Genomic DNA, 17,767 nt, shown 5'->3' on the forward strand with positions numbered 1-17,767 from the left:
TAGAAAAGGAACTCTCATGCACTTTACTTATTAGATAAAAAAGTAAAAAAATATATGTATAATTATCTGAGCCAGGCCTAGTAGTGGGTGCCAGATGAAGGGGCCATTCCATTTCTGAGCTGGGGCCGAGCATTTAACATTCCTCAATCCGCTGCTTCACGTGACCGTCTGTGTAAACAAACAAGCGACTCATAAAAATCACATCTATATTTAATGTAGGAGGCCCCACATGCATATCCCACAGGTCAGTGCAGAACTCTTTACCCTCCATGGGACATGCCAAAAGTCATTCCTGTCTAATGACAATTGACATGTCTGTGTATTCTTATATCATTTTGCATACCTAGGAAATAAGCATTGAACTTTCAATAAACAAATCATTCATCATTAACTAATTTGCATTAATGTAAAAAACAAACCAATAGCATATATGCTCCTCTGATCCTCTGTTTTCTGGTTCATGATCACAATAACAAGCAATCCTCAAAACCTGCAAACATGCCGATGGGCGTCCTGAAATGTCATACAAGATTCCAGTAAACATACTCACACATCCTTTTAACATTGGTGGGAAATGTAGGCCTGTCTGTGAATCATTAAAGGACTCGTGTGCAAACACACACACACACACACACTGCCGTCACCTCCAACCTGTAATCCCGGCAATCCCAGTCGGCTGACTCAGCGGGAAAGTGGAGCATTCAGAGAAAGGGTGAGAGAGAGGAGGGGGGGGAACAGAACGAGAGAAAGAGAGGGAGTGAGAGAAAGAAAGAGGGGTTTGGAAGCAGAATAGTGGAAAGATTCCACAGCCAAACCCAGAGGAAGGTGTATGGTAAGGCTGCAGCAGGAAGGAATGTTAGAAATGTGCGTGAGAACGGAGCAGTGACCTGGGACCTGCAGGAATTATGGGGGAAAAAAACATATCCCTCAGACCCACAGGAAACATACACGCCCTTCATCATCCATACACCACCAGTAGCACACTCCGATCATATACAGATCATATACATCCACTCTAGACTGGGAACCACAGAGGACAGACATAACTTAGAGGAGAAAGTCACATACTGTACTGATAAGACACATTATATAGAGACAGTACACCATAGATACCTCATACTACACGACGCAGTACTAATGTATACAATTAGTGTTGTAAAAACATTGTATCTCCACAATAGTAACTTTAAAAGAACAGGAAAACAAATCATTCTGACTTTCTTTGCAAGTCAATGTAAAGGTGTTCTATAATATATATATATTTTTTATTTATAAACAGCTCTGCAAAAAAAAGACCACAAATTATACGTTTCTTTGATTTTACCTATTTGAAAAACAAGAGGAAGATGGATGATCACAAGCCATCAAACCAAGCTGGACTGCTTGAAGTTTTACACCCGGAGTGGCATAAAGTTATCCAAAAGCAGTGTGTAAGACTGTTGGAGGAGAACAAGCCAAGATGCATGAAAACTGTGATTAAAAACTAGGGTTATTCCACCAAATATTGATTTCTGAATTATTTAAGGTTATTTATTTAAAGTCTGAAGGCTTTGCATCTTTTTTGTTAATTTGACAATTTCTAATTTTCGGCGAATAAATGCTCTAAATTACAATATTTTAATGTGGAAATGTTTCTGTAGTTTATAGAATAAAACAGCAATTTTAATTTTACTCAAACATCTACCTATTAATAGCAAAATCAGAGAAACTGATTCAGAAACTGAAGTGGTCTCTTATTTTTTTCCAGAGCTCATTTTAAAGCATTTCTATTGTTCTACTCATGTCCATGGATTTTGGGCACACTTAAAAAAAACATCTGTCAGATCCCACGTCAAAAAGTTTACAAACAAAAAATGTAGATACTATGTGTGTTGCACAACAGTAATCATTACTGAACTAGAACTAGAGCTATATGAAATATATATATATATGTATATGTGTGGACACCCCTTCTAATAAATGAATGCATTTAGCTTCTTTACATTGCACAGATGTTTTAGCAGGTGCACAAACACAGATTATCTAGTCCCTGTAATTGTTTTTTTTTACCAATATAACAAGATTGTGGGGCAGATAATGAACCCCATGAACCTGTTAGCACCAGGTAAGAAACATAAACAGGCCTCCAAGCATTGAGCTGTGCAGAAGTGTTCTCTACCATGGTGGTCCTTCAGAAACTTTCCACATAAGTTGGGGAGTTGAGAAGGAAGTTGGGTAATTACCAGCCAACACCCTGACTTCATTAACACTATTGTTACTAAATGCAATCAATCAATTCTCAGAACAATGCTCCCAAATACAGCAGAAAACCTTCCCTGGACAGTTCAGAGAGAGTTACTCTAACAAAAGCAGGATGAACTTCATTGAAATTCATTTTAAATAAATAATAAGTATGCAGGTGTTTCAATACTTTTGTCCATATAAATTGTGTACACCTCACTTGTGAAAATCCACAGGTGCACACTACTCACATGCATTGGTGCTATAGTTTCCTAAGCACACACACACTCCACACAGTCCCATAAACCCACAGTGTAGCCACTAATACCATAGTGCCGCTGTGTAAATGCGAAAGATCACTCAACACAGGCAACCACAAATGCATGACCACACACACAATCACGGTACACCACAACTATACTGAAGCTCAGCAGCCAGACCCACAATGTAGAGCAAGGATTAGACATGCACACTGAACGCCCTCACTCTCACACACCACAACAACCACTGACACACTTCTCACACACATACACACACACACTTCATCATGGTCCAACAGTACTCACTGCAGACTGAAGCGGTCTGAAGGCTGTTTGGGTTTAACCAGCTAACAGCTCATTCAAACACTGGCGATCGGCCTCAGGATGTCAGAAAAGCAAAAGGGGAAAGATTTTTGAAAAGAAGAAAGACGAATAGAGAAAATAAAGAAAAAAGCTCAGAACTTAACTAAAAGTAGTAGTCTACCCTTGTTTCTCGTGTTTCAAATGGTTCCTTAAGCATTGCCATAAAAGAACCACTCTTGGTTCCGTCAATAAAAGGCCTGTAGGCCTGTCACAGTACCTCATTTTTCTGGACAAATTTGTAAAAAAAACATTAGAAATTATTGTGATAAACAATATTTTTATCATTAGTATAATCTGTGAAGATAATATAGCTACAGACCAAACATAACATTAAGACCACCTCCTTGTTTCTACAACCAGTATCCATTTTTTCAGCTACACTAAGCATATAGGGCACTTTGTAGTTTTATAATTACAGACTGTAGTCCTGTATCTGTGTCTCTGCATACTATATTATCCTCCTTTTACTCTGTTATTTAGTGGTCAGGACCCCACATGATAGACCAACACAGAACAGCTATTAGTTGGGTGCTGGATCGAGTGGATCATACACAGCAGTGCTGCTGGTGTTTTTAAACACCTCAGTGTCACTGCTGGACTAAGAATAGCCCCCCAACCAGAAATATCCAGACAACAGTGCCCTGTGACCACTGATTAAGGACTAGAGGATGACTGCTGCGTCTGTTCCACTCATACAAGCACAACACACACTAACACCACCATGTCCTATACAAAAACACTATAAACTGATATGCCACTTTATAGGAAAGGAACTAGTGATGTGTGTCTCATGGAAGCTACAGAACACTGCACTAACCTGCATGATATGCACATGGGCCCTCCTCCTTTGAATGTTGATGTCATTCTTGCCACTTTCAGGTCTATTTGCACGGACAACTTTAGACAGGTCACAATCATTACCACCCACTGTGATGTACTTCTGGTATACACGTGACCCTGTGGATCAAAGAACATAACATTTCTGTGTAACTTTAAAAATGTAAAGCCTCATTCATCGGACACCTAAAATAAGGTCTTACTCAAACTCTATAACTCCCAAAGTACACTGCTTAGCCAAAAAACATCCTCACAAAAAACAGGTCACACTCTAATATTTCATTGGACCGCCTTTACATTTGATTGCATTGTTTCTGCAATGTCACAAGATTTATTTCAATCCAGTGTTGCATTAATTTTTCACCAAGATCTTGCAGCATGACGGTAGAGTCTGACCTCTGCACAAAGTCTCCATCCAGCACATCCCAAACATTCTCAATGAGGTTAAGGTCTGGACTCTGTGGTGAACAATCCATGTGTGAAAATGATGATCTCATGCTCCCTGAATCACTCTTTCACAATTCCAGCACCATGAATCCTGACATTATCATCTTGGAATATGCCCGTGCCATCAGGGAAGAAAAAATCCATTGATGGAATAACCTGGTCTATATTCAGTATATTCAGGTGGTCAGCTGATCTCATTCTTTCAGCACATACTGTTGCTGAACCTAGACCTGACCAACTGCAGCAACTCCAGATACAGGTGGTGACTTTTTTTTTGTCCCATTGGATCTGCCATGAGCTCACTGACCAGACCAGTGTTTAACTATACTCACAAGATAACACCTCAGAACGTATACAGATGTGGGTGTCAATGTAAAGGTATTTTATAATATAGGTATATTTTATTTACATACAGATCTGGTAAAAAGAGACCACTTATCACCAATTTATACAATGATATGCCATAACTTTTGGCATGTCAGTGTATAAAGCTATATTCCTTGTTTATGTTATCATCAGTAAATCAATAATTCATTCAAATAAAAACAATAAACACCAAACCAGGAAACAGTTTAATAAGGGCATGGGCACATTTTATGCAGTAAAGTTCAACAGCAAGTGAGCCAATCACAGAGCTTCATCCATGCCCGACCAGAAAAGTCCCTGAACTGAAGTGTTCTCAAATAGGCACACTGTTGGAACTTGTCTAATGACATCCGAAAACTACACCCATAGAATCATGTCTGGAGCAGAGAATCTCAAGATTAGGATGACAATTAAAGCAACATTACATTTATGGATAAAAGTGAAAAATATAGGAAATGTAAATCTGAATTCAAATTTTAAGGAATGTCAAATATGAAAAATTGGTTGTCTTTACTGCATGCAGTGCCCACTGGGCATTCAGAAGATACTGATCCTTAGAAAACCTTAACCATAGCCACAGGGGAATTTTTATTTATCCACTGTTTCTAATTATCTAATCACTCACACGCCTCTAACAGAAGGCACAGCAGGTACGTCCAGGCTTGTTCTGATCTGAATGAACTCGGATCTTTCAATGAAGGAGGTTGGTTCACGAGCTGTCAGATTACAGACAGCAGATCAACAGCACCACCTGTCTGCTGTTAGGAGAACTGTTTATAATGGGTTGTAGCCCAGGATGCTCCATTTTTTCCCTAACTCCTGGTCCTTTTTAGAGGTTTTACTGCTTTAACACACTCCAACACCTCTGAAAATGCTTTTTACAGAGCTGATTGGTTAAAGCAGGTGTGTTGGGAGCAGAGGAAGCCATAAATGTGCAGAGCAGTGGGCACCAGGACCTGAGAAACACGTTACTCTGACATGTCTACTGGTCATGTCAGTGGAATTCAGATGGTTTAACTTGCTTAGATTATCTCTTTTGATCCGCAAGGGTCAAATGTCATTCAGCCACTGAATCAATTAGGATTTACCATGTTTAAACATCTGTTCATATTCGCCACCCATCCCAAATCCCCCCATTGATCCATATCACTTGTATGTGCACACGCACAGTCACATACAACACAATCTGCGGCAGATCTGAAACACAGACACAAATGCTTGTGATACATTGTCAAAACATCGCCATACTTTATTCACAATAAATGTATTTTTTCTTTTTAAAAAAAATATACAACACATACATACAATTTGTGACAAGACAGTTCTGTTTACAACTACAATCAGCCCTCATACAACAAGCAGGCAGAGAGAACCAGAGACTGATCAGAAAGTGAGAGAAAGAGAAAAAAAGAGAGAAAGAGAGAGAAATGAAAAAAGAAACTAAGTGAAAGAGTGAAAGAAAAAGTGGGACTTAAAGTGAGACAAACTGAGCGAAAGTGAGTGGAGCGTAAGAAAATGAACAGAAATGCCAATAAAAAATAGAGAGACCTTGAGCAAAAAAAAAAAAAAAAATAAGAGCAAGTGGAAGAGTAAATGAATTTGAAAAAGGGAACAAACAAACAGAAGAGTGAATGAGAGCAAGTGAAATAGTAAAAAGAGATTGTGAGTGGGGAAAAAAAAAGTAAAAACTGAGTGAACAGCACAGAATGAGTGAGTGAAAGCGAGAAAGAAAAAAAGAGAAAAAAGGGTAAAGGATTAAAAGAAAAGAGAGAGTGAGCAAGAGAAACAAAGAGAGATGTGAGAGAAAAATACAGCTCTGGGGAAAAAAAGTAAGAGACCACTTAATGATGATGTTTTTATTTGATTTTACCAAATTAAAAACCTCTGGAATATAATAGAGGAAGATGGATGGTCACAAACCATTAAACCAAGCAGAACTGCTTGGATCTTTGCACCAGGAGTGGCATAAAGTTATCCAAAAGCAGTGTATAAGATTGGTGGAGAAGAACAAGCAAAGATGCATGAAAACTGTGATTAAAAACCAGGATTATTCCACCAAATATTGATTTCTGAACTCTTAAAACTTTATGAATATGAACTTGTTTTCTTTGCTTTATTTGAGGTCTGAAAGCTCTGCATCTTTTTTGTTATTTCAGACATTTCGGCCAATAAATGCTGTAAAATGACAATATTTATATTTGGAATTTGGGAGAAATGGTGTCCATAGTTCATACAATTAAACAACAATGGTAATTTTACTCAAACATATACCTATAAATAGCAAAATGAAAAAAAAAAACTGATTCAGAAACTGAAGTGGTCTCTTAATTTTTCCAGAGATATGTGAGATAAGAGAGGAGAGAGAAATAGAGAGAGATGTGATTAAGGGGAGGGGGGTCCTACAATGTCTAATGCAGTTGTCCCCAACCCAGGTCCTAAAGGCCCAATACACACCAGTGCTTTCCCTGCCCTCAGAACACCTGACCTAAATCATTAACAGGTCACAACTGGCGCATCGAAGCAGGAAACACACAAAATGTGCAGAACAGTGGACTCCCAGGACCAGGGCTAAGGACCACTGGCCTAACGCAAGCATACAATAATGAAAATGACAAGTTCAATTAAATAATAAAAAATAATAATAAAAAAATTATGAAAGAAAAAGGATGAAGAGATCATCCAGAGAAACAGGAGAAGCTGCTTTAGAGGAGATCAGGACTCCAAACTGTCTCACATGCACAACGCTGGTCTCACCCATGAGACGAGAACAGGACAAGGAGAGACGACACAGAGATATCAAACTCAGTTCTGCCAGTTCAGAGCTGTCGTTCTCCATAGCCTAAATACTAGAGAGAAAGTTTCCCTGGTCCTGAAGAGAAGCCCGGGTATCAGAGGGAGAGAGTGAGGGACAGGGGGCACCCTTGTGCATCTTCCCTCCTCCAGGCTTGTCCATTTAGACCGTTCACCTCGTCCTCCTCTGCAGATCTGTCAAGAGTCTCTTTCTCTAACGCTGCAGTAAATTCAACCCTCGTTTATCAGCACGTGCATCCAGCACTTCCGGAATGGAGGCGGGAGAGTAAAGCGTCTTTCGGCAGAGTATTTTGTGTGTACATAAATTGTGGTTAGTGAAGAGTTTGAGATTAAGTTTCTTCCTAATCTTACATTCTAAGAGTTTCTGAGCAATACTGTGGCAATAGATACTGATTCAAGCTTATAAACTTCATTCTGAGTGTGAATACAGAATTAATGCAATACTATAGAGCGAAACTGTGCTACTTTTGTCTGTTTGTGTGAGAGAGAGAGAGAGAGAGAGAGAGAGAGAGATAGCGAAAGAAAGAGAGATAGAGTCACTGTCTATTTTGGCTCATTTGAGTGTGTACGTGTGTGTGTGTGCGCGTGTGTGTTTGTGTGTGTGTATGTGTGTGTTTTGAGGCTAAACTTGTGGAGTGTTACTGGAGAAGGTTATCATCTGGAGAAGTTTTGAGAGATGAAAAGGAGGAGGTGCTTCCCTGGACACCTTTCTGTGACAGACACAGCCAACAGCCAATCAGCTCTCAGCTTTCCCAGGACACACTGGCACACATTAGAGGCACCTGGAAAACAGCAGAGATAAGAGTCAAAAGAGAGTCACAGTAGAGATAGCTGTGGGTGTTGCTTATCTAGAACTTCAGGGGTAGGGGTGTGTATATGTACCAGCTATTCAGTGCATGCAAGTTGTTAGTTAATGCGGACACATTGTTTTGAAAAAAAAAACTAAATTATGTTAGCATGTAAAGAGAGTGTAAATAAGTTTCTCAATTGTTTATCTTCTATTCGTTCCATGCATTGTTATCTATATTCTAGATAAATATTATATCACTTCAAAAGCCAAACACTTATTTTCTAAAGAATAAAAGTTTACAGTTACATTTACAGTAATGGACAGGCTTAAGATCATGGGCTGGTTAAAGGCTGCAGGCATTTGGTTAATTGTAGTTTTAACATTAGGAAAACAGAGACTTAATCAGAAACATAACTACAATATATAAACAAACACAATAATTTAGCTGGCCTCAATATTGTTTTATTTAGTTTTTTTATGTTTATAAATGATTAAATATTTAGGATATTTACATTTTCAATTTTAATATTAGAATAATCTTAATCATTAAAATGTAATTGTAGTGTAGTGTAGTAAAAGTAATTTGTAATTGCATTATAATTAAGAATATTCAGACATTGCAATAGAAATAACATTTAAAAATACTTTAAATAATTAAACATAAAAAAAATACAAACACTGTTCTTAAAAGAAGTCAACATGCTAGTTTATTCACATTTACAGTATTTTCTTGCTAAGAAAAACATAATGGACAAAATTACCTTGGTCAATTTATTTATTTATATTTTTTTGCTGCCCTCATGTCCATGAATTGCATGACTATACGGTACTGTAATTATTTTGACAGGTCAAATGCTTAGCAATAAATCAAATTAAATCAAATTTATTTGTATAGTACATTTTACAACTGATGTTGCAAAGCAGCTTTACAGAAATGGGAAAAAAGAATAAGAGACCACTTAATGATGAAAGATGGTGATCAAGAGGAAGATGGATGATCACAGCCATCAAACCAAGGTGAACTGCTTGAATTGTTGCACCAGGAGTGGCATAAATGTATTCAAAAGCAGTGTGGAAGACTGGTGGAAGAGAACATGCCAAGATGCATGAAAACTGTAATTAAAATCCAGAGTTATTCCAACAAATATTGATTTCTGAACTATTAAAACTTTATGAATATGAACTTGTTTTCTTTGCATTATCTGAGGTCTGAAATCTCTGTATCTTTTTTGTTATTTCAGTAATGTCTCATTTTCTGCAAATAAATGCTCTAAATGAAAATATTTTTATTTGGAATTTGGAAGAAATGTTGTCCGTAGTTTATAGAATAAAACAATAATGTTCATTTTATTCAAACATAAACCTATAAATAGCAAAATCAGAGAAACTTATTCCGAAACTGAAGTGATCTCTTAATTTTTTCCAGAGCCGTATGTGTGTTTAAGTACCTCTGTCAGACATTACCTGCTATCTGGAGATATACGTGTAGGTGCGAGAGGGCGATCGTCCCTCTGACTGCCCGTTAGCAGAGACATTCAGGAAGTCCCATATAAGGATGGTGTCATCATGGGAACTGCTGATGATCTGGAACTCATCAAACTGCAGACGGAACACACGCCCAGAATGCTCCTGCAAGAGGTAACCATGACAACACACTCTTAACACACACACAGAACGAAACACACACTCTCTCCACTGAAGGAGCACAGAGAGTTCACAAATACCGACATTAGGTAGAAGATGAAAGAAGGTCGCTACTTAAAATTCTGACTGGAACACTCCGGCTTATTCAACCAAACAAGAACTTCCATCTGCCATTAGACAACCTATTCAGCTGCTGCCAGAGACATGACACACACAGACACACTCACCACTAGTGTGCGCAGGCACAGAGTGCTGGCAGGAGCTCGAGGGTCCAAAGCGGCCTGCAGGTCCCACACTTTAATCTTCCTGAAGAGAGAAAAAAAAGAAAGAAAGAAAGAATGAAAATGTGCAACACTCTGAGGAGCGAGGTGAATGGGTAAATACAGATGTGTAGCTGTGTGTGATATCTAAATATAAATAACTATAGTTTCTAATAAAAACTAATAATTAATTAATTAATATCAATATCATGGTTGCGTGCACGCCAGCTAACTGATGGCCGTTCCTTCATTTTAAAGGTTGTCTTCCAAAAATTTCTTGCAGGCTAATTGCTCCCCCTGCTGGAATAATTTTACATTGCCATACTAAAATCTTGAGAATTTTCTTCAGAAAAATTTAATCTACTTCAGCATGACCATAAAGCTGTGAAAATATGGACAAAAGTATTGTGACCCCTATTTAAAGTTTCTTCCAAAATACAAGGTCTAAATGAGAGTATTTAAGAGTATTTTGTATTTTAAAAATACAAAAATAATATCAGATATGTAACAGAAGTCAATGACAGAATGTCATGATACTAATAATGCACTCCAATATCTCCATATATTCAGGTTTAAAGTAAAAAAAAAACACTGGACAGATATAATCTGTCTGTAGTAGATATATAATGGGGAATGAGAAGAGTGTGAATTTTGCTAAAAAAGCAAAGAAAAAAGTAGTACCCTGATGTGATAATTAGGGGTGGGTGATATTTCACAATGTTTCAGGGTATGATATTCACGATATTCAAAAATGTTGACGATATTATTGCGTCTGATACAATATGGCACACTAATCCTAATCCCTACAATTCCTCATCACAAACTTCTACAAAAAGTATTGGATAGGGCAGCACCATCTTTCCAGAGAACAACATTCCACAGTTCCACAGTTTAACAGCTCAAAGCTGGAAGACTTTCTGCCTCTTTTTTGTGCACACCTGGCATTAGATATAGATCATAGGTTCATGTTTCTCTGTTGCAGAGAGTCCTAGACTTTTGAATAATCAGACTGTGTTTGTTTGTTTGTGTTTTGTGCCATATCAGGAAAATATTATAATATATTATAATATTATAATATATATAATATATAATATTATAAAATATTATTAATATAATAACTAAAAAGTTATTTCTGGTGGTTAAAAGTGCAGGGCAGTCTACTAAAATGTGTTTAATAGTTTGAGGGGTATCACAGAATTGGCAGGCTGCAGCCTGTTCGCCAGCCAGGAGGTGGCGGTGGGTAAGGGCAGGTTGTCCAATTCGGCACTTAGTCATAATTGTCTGATCTTGTTTATTAAGGAAGTCCACATTGCATTTAATATTAATGACCAGGGATATTTCATACAGTTTATTTTGTGGATTGCTAGACCATTCATCTTGCCATGTTCTTCTACAGATAACTTCAGTCAAGTTGAAGTATCAAATTCAAAGCCTCTACAATCGCCTACAAGGTGATGACAGAACAGCTCCTTCCTACCTGCATTCACTCCTGAAGGCTTACGCTACCTCCCGGCCGCTGCGCTCCTCAAATGAACGCCGCCTTGCTTTACCAAACAAACATTCACACAAAGCAATCCAGACTGTTTTCATACAGAGTTCCCCAATGGTGGAACAAACTTCCTTCCACTACCAGATCAGGAGAATCTCTCGCTATCTTTAATAAACTCCTGAAGACTGAGCTTTTCAAAAGAGCACTTACTCTCTACCACACTAACTACTTCTAATCTCATTTCCTTCTTCCCCTCCTCTACTCCTCTATCCTATTATTTTCCTTTGCTCTCCTTTACGCCCTGTCTAAAGATGTTTTGACCTTTAACTTCTATTACTTTTGTACTTCACAAATATAAATCGCTTTGGAAAAAAGAGTCTGCCAAATGTAATGTAATGTAATATTTGGGAATTTGCACATCCATGGCAGTAGCTGGATGCATGAATTAGAATGGGACTAATACAAATATTTGGACATTAAGTAATAATTCTGCAGTGTGTGTATGTGTGTGTGTGTGTGTCAGGTGGGTGTTGAGAAACAGTATCAGAACTCTTGACAGGATGAGGCATAAGCTATTACTCGGAGCATGATTCTAACAACCTGCTGCTTCCAAGTGTGGCTCACTCTGTCAGATACCCAGCCGCTCCACTGAACAGCAGTATGTCAGCACCAGAAGGCCTAGGTGTGTATACAGTGTGTGTGTGTGTGTGTGTGTGTGTGCGTGTATTAGTTACACACCCATCGTATGCTCCACTGACAATCCTTTTGTTGTCAAAACGAATGCAGCGAACAAGCTCCTCATGTCCCTCCAACACACGCAGACATGCACCACACTCGATATCCCACAACCTACACACACAAACACAAACACACACACAAATATAAAAATATATATTATTACATTCAATATATACATCAATCTTGCTTTCCCCACACACACATTTTTTTGTTTTACATTGCTAACATGCCTTATTTAAAGGCATGAAACATGAATGTCCACACATACACATACCGTATAGTGTTGTCTGAGGATCCACTGACCACCAGTCTGTCTCTGTACTGGAGGCAGGCGATACCTCGCTTATGACCGTTTAGTGTCCGCACAAACTCACATGTACTGGTGCTCCACACCTAAACACACACAAACACACACAGACACCATTAGAAAAAGAATGGCCTCTACCACAAGAACAAACATCATACATTTTGAAATTGATACGAAATATTTACACATAAACAAACATGTTTAATACACAATAAACACATGCAACCACAACCTTGTTGCATGCAGCACTGTCTGATTCCAATACTCAATGAAATAGTGAAATCATGTAAAAAAAAATAATAATAAAAAGCTTCATTCCATTCTGTCATTTAATGTTTTGATGTAATGTGAATCATTCATTGTGTCAAAATGGCTTGGAATTCAATGCCTATGAATGAATTGCTCTTATACTTACTGAATAAAAGAAAAGAAAAATTGCCATTTTGAGCATACATGATCTTCTGTACAATGAGATTCCAAAAATCAAGGAATCATGTGTTACCATCTAGTGACATGTACATTATAAAATAAAAGTCTAAAGTTAAATAATAACATTTTTAAATAACATTAATTTTGCAATTAACTGGTTAGACTGTTTCAACATTTTTTTTGTTTATATCGTTAAAATGAAAGCTTGATCTCTACTTTTCTCTTACTCATATATTGTAAATCTGGCAGGTTTGAAACTATTATGATGAATGGACAAAAAAATGCTCTGTTTTCCATTAACTTGCACTAATAGGTAAAAAGGCTTTTTTTGTTCTACTGTAAAGCTGCCATTACACATAATAATATGTAATATGCAGTAATATGCAAGCAAATAGAAGTTATATAGTAAGTTAAATATTTTTTTTTATGCAAATAGAAATTTAGTTTAGTTTCACTCAAGGCAGTATCATTTCATTTCGAAATGTGAGGAACACATCAGGTTATTCCTGTTAAAAGATGAGAAGACTGTTAATTAGCTGTTAAAATAAATATATATATTTCTAAAAAGAAAATAACGATTTGAATATGGATCAATCTACAAGTTTTCAACTGGTGCCATCATTAAATGCTTTGAAATTAATTGAAAATCTGAGCTGCATTAGAATGCAAAGGTAACTATGTAAAATTGCCTTGAGCTTTAGAGAGCTGTCTGTGTAATCTATTATTAAAACGAGTGAAGCTTAATACCAGCACACCCATGAGGAGCATGAAAAGTAAGCAGAGATGCAGTAGTTCTAATGACTGTAATTAGATTAGATTGATTAACTTTAATTACAAAACTTTTAAGATTCTCGCTTACTTTTATAGTTCTGTCTCCTGATGCTGAGACGATATACTTGTCATCAAAGTCGACAACATTCACAGCGGCCCGGTGCCCAACGAGAACGCGGCGGAGGCTGATATCAGTCGCAGACGCCATGTCCCACACGGCGATGGAGCGGTCCTTAGAACACGTCACCATCAGTCCATTACAGAAACGCAGGTGCAGTACTGCCTCATTATGGTGGATCAGAGTATTCAGAACCTCACCAGAACTCGCATCCCACACCCTGAGAGAACAACAGAGAAAAGAGGAAGTGAAAAACAAATGAACAAAACCATTTCCTTTTTTTTTTCCATTTTGCAAGTTTTACAATAATACTTACATTTTATGCCATAGCAGCAAGCTTTAAACATACTTTTTTGATTAATTAATAATCACAATTACTAAAAAACTTATTTTATAAAAGTATTCAGTCAAAAATGTAAGTTATAAAGTTTATAGAAGTGAAAAGATCTATACTGATTTTTTTTGTTTGTTTGTTTGTTTCCTGAAATGTTAGGATTTTTTTTAAGCAACGATGGCATGCACACACTCCACCCCCTCTTAGCCAAACCTGTGCATGTCAGAGAGATGCTATGCACAACACAGGAATTGTAGAAGAGGGCACCCTAACTCTAGAGATAAGAAACGTCAGACTTAAGTTCGTTTTTATGTTTTACTCACACAAATTTGATGAAATATAGAGAATTTATCACACTTGGTGTCAGTTTGCTACCTATATGTTTTCTAGCTAAGAGAAATCACTTGAGCTAAGCCTTATCTTTTGTGTGTTTACCAAAAGACTGGCAGCCTTTAGTCCTATGTGTGCAGTATTATTTTGTCAGTGGGAAGTCTGTGAAAAATATTTTGCACTTCTACTCAGTAATAAAACTCTTCCATCCAGACTGCAATTGAAAAAACAGAAGAAAAATCACAAAGAAACCCCCATAAATGAGAAATTTACCCCAGGACCCCCATGAGTAACTAATCCCGTCCGGATAAGAATTTTCTCTTTGTAAATTTCCCCCATGTGTGACATAAGGAGCATTGGAAAGATTTTTGTTAAACAACTAAAGTTTATGACTAAAGTTGCACTGCTAGGGTAGCTATCTGAATGCGTGATTAGAATAGCACTGCTAAAATAAATTAATGACTAGAATAGAACTGCTTTGATTCAGTTTGCATACACTTAACATCTCAGTATCAGACCTCCAGTATCAAGATCAAATATTAAAAAGTGGTGTCACCCTTAACATTCACCATCAAAGACTCAGCAGTTGCTTCTAAAATCATCTTTTCACAGTTTCACCTGGCATGGCTGTAGCCAGCGGTTTGAGCCACAAAAAGAATCGGCTTCTCCAACACCTCACTGATGATTATATAATTATATATAATGTTTAACATGAGCTAAAACAGTCATGCCTTGTCATATTCACAGGAATGAGATGAGGCTTCTGCATGGGTGCTCAAGCAGTCAGAGTTCGCACTGCTTCTTGAGCTCATTAACGGCAAGATAAACACTAATACAGCAGATTCTCTGTGTGCAGATTGTCTTTACACAGTATAACGTTACACAGCTGTGTGTAATTCAAGTAATTTGAGCAAGAAAAAATTTTGTCATTTCATTTTCAGGCAATGGAGCAAATTAGCTGTAAACCACTTCAAACTGTGGTTAAAAGAAAGAAAGAAAAAAAATCCTATAGATAAATATTACCAAGTAGGTACATCTGTATGAAAACCTGACAGAGAGCTAAACTGTTCCTCTCAGTGTTTCCACTGGGACTGGCTAGTTTGGTATAATGAATTTAATCCAGACAGCTATTAAAAATCCTATAACTTCACTGTATCAAACTTGAAACTAAATAAATGCCATGCCTTATACAAATGCTTAATTCCAGAACACTGTAGTGCTACAGACAGATTTATTTCAATTTCATACAATATCAGCTAAGCTGTTCTAATCACACACACTGTGTTTTTAAAATGGGGTGATCGACTCCAGTCCTGAATGCTAAAAGTCCAGATTGAGCTGGTGATTAAAGCCAAGATGTTAAATTCAGATAGTTGGCTGTTAAATAAAAATAAATAAATAAATAAATAAATAAATAAAAAATGACTGGACTGAGAAGTTTCTATGGAGCCCCTGAAGGGACATGGTGTATTTTTTTATAAATATAGTTAATGTTAGCTAACTTAGCTAGCTAAAAAAAAATCCACATTGAAATAAAGTAGTTAACATTAACTAACCGAGCTAACGTTATCTAAAACATTCCCCACTAAAATAAAGTAGTTAACATTAGCTAACCTAGCTAACATTAGCTAAAGCATTCCACACTGAAATAAAGTTGTTAACATTAGCTAACCGAGCTAATGTTATCTAAAACATTCCCCACTGAAATAAACATTATATAAAACATTCCCCACTAAAATAAAGTAGCTAACTTTAGTTAACGTAATCTAATGCATTCAACACCGAAATAAAGTAGTTAACATTAGCTAATGTTATCTAAAACATTCAACACTGAAATAAAGTAGTTAACATTAGCTAATGTTATCTAAAACATTCAACACTGAAATAAAGCAGTTAACATTAGCTAATGTTATCTAAAACATTCAACACTGAAATAAAGTAGTTAACATTAGCTAATGTTATCTAAAGCATTCAACACTGAAATAAAGTAGTTAACATTAGCTAATGTTATCTAAAACATTCAACACTGAAATAAAGTAGTTAACATTAGCTAACCAAGCTAATGTTATCTAAAACATTCAACACTGAAATAAAGTAGTTAAGTTGGCTTGTCAAAGCCAACTTACTGTTCTTCTTATTCTTCTTATTATTAGTGTGATTGCAGTAATGCAATCACAGTATTGTTCTTCTTAAGTCTTATTCTTCTTCTTCTTCTTCTTATTATTAGTGTGATTGCAGTAATGCAATCACAGTATTGTTCTTCTTAAGTCTTATTCTTCTTATTATTATTAGTGTGATTGCAGTAATGCAATCACAGTATTGTTCTTCTTAAGTCTTATTCTTCTTCTTCTTCTTCTTCTTATTATTATTATTATTATTAGTGTGATTGCAGTAATGCAATCACAGTATTGTTCTTCTTAAGTCTTATTCTTCTTCTTCTTCTTATTATTATTATTATTAGTGTGATTGCAGTAATGCAATCACAGTATTGATCTTCTTAAGTCTGTTTCTTATTATTATTCCACCTGTTTTTTGTCCGGTTAACTAGTGCCGCAGTTTTCGAAATATCGACTTCGTTCAAAAGAGAAAATGTGCGTCCATATCAGGAATGGTGGGCTTGTATACAGCTTTCCGATCGGACTTACGTTTTTCGTAAAAACTTCGTAAGTACGCGTTTTTTTGCCCATTGAAAATGAATGGGCAGAACTTTGCACGCCCGTGGACGTCGCAATTTTTGAAATACGAAGATGAAACCAATTGAGGACCTGTAGAACTTATTGAGCTCTTTCCGAAAATATGCGTTACGAAAAGTTACGTCGTACGGATTTCGTACAATTGTCGTACGAAGTGGCCCCATTGGAATGAATGGGGCCAATCGGAGGACGGCAGCTAGATCGAAGGACAGGTAGCTAGAACTCCAGTACTGTGTGTAATGGAGCAGCTATGGGATAAAACACCATTAGGTCAAAAGTTTGGACACCCCGGCCCCCCAGTACTGTGTGTAATGGAGCCGCGGGTCAAAAGTTTGGACACCCCGGCCCCCCAGCACTGTGTGTAATGGAGCCACGGGTCAAAAGTTTGGACACCCCGGCCCCCCAGTACTGTGTGTAATGGAGCTATCGGTCAAAAGTTTGGACACCCCAGAGCCCCAGTACTGTGTGTAATGGAGCCACGGGTCAAAAGTTTGGACACCCCAGAGCCCCAGTACTGTGTGTAATGGAGCAACTGGTCAAAAGTTTGGGTACCCCGGTCA

At 37.2% G+C, this 17,767-nt stretch overlaps 1 protein-coding gene across 4 annotated transcripts in view; it reads right to left on the reverse strand.

Annotated features, from left to right (window-relative positions):
- Positions 1-5,717: 5,717 nt before the first annotated feature.
- Positions 5,718-17,767, reverse strand: part of fbxw11a (F-box and WD repeat domain containing 11a) — a 78,913-nt gene continuing 66,863 nt past the window's right edge. For all 4 annotated transcript variants that reach the window (XM_022672045.2, XM_007227994.4, XM_049474823.1 and 1 more), the window contains 6 exons: positions 13,821-14,070; positions 12,500-12,618; positions 12,226-12,336; positions 9,966-10,044; positions 9,559-9,723; positions 5,718-8,086 (listed from right to left, as the gene is read on the reverse strand). In XM_022672045.2, the coding sequence (XP_022527766.1) occupies positions 9,562-9,723; positions 9,966-10,044; positions 12,226-12,336; positions 12,500-12,618; positions 13,821-14,070 (721 nt within the window). In that variant the 3' untranslated portion in view covers positions 5,718-8,086; positions 9,559-9,561. The remainder of the gene's footprint in view (positions 8,087-9,558; positions 9,724-9,965; positions 10,045-12,225; positions 12,337-12,499; positions 12,619-13,820; positions 14,071-17,767) is intronic.

This window comes from Astyanax mexicanus, chromosome 2, assembly GCF_023375975.1.
Source record: "Astyanax mexicanus isolate ESR-SI-001 chromosome 2, AstMex3_surface, whole genome shotgun sequence".
Lineage (NCBI taxonomy): Eukaryota > Metazoa > Chordata > Actinopteri > Characiformes > Acestrorhamphidae > Astyanax > Astyanax mexicanus.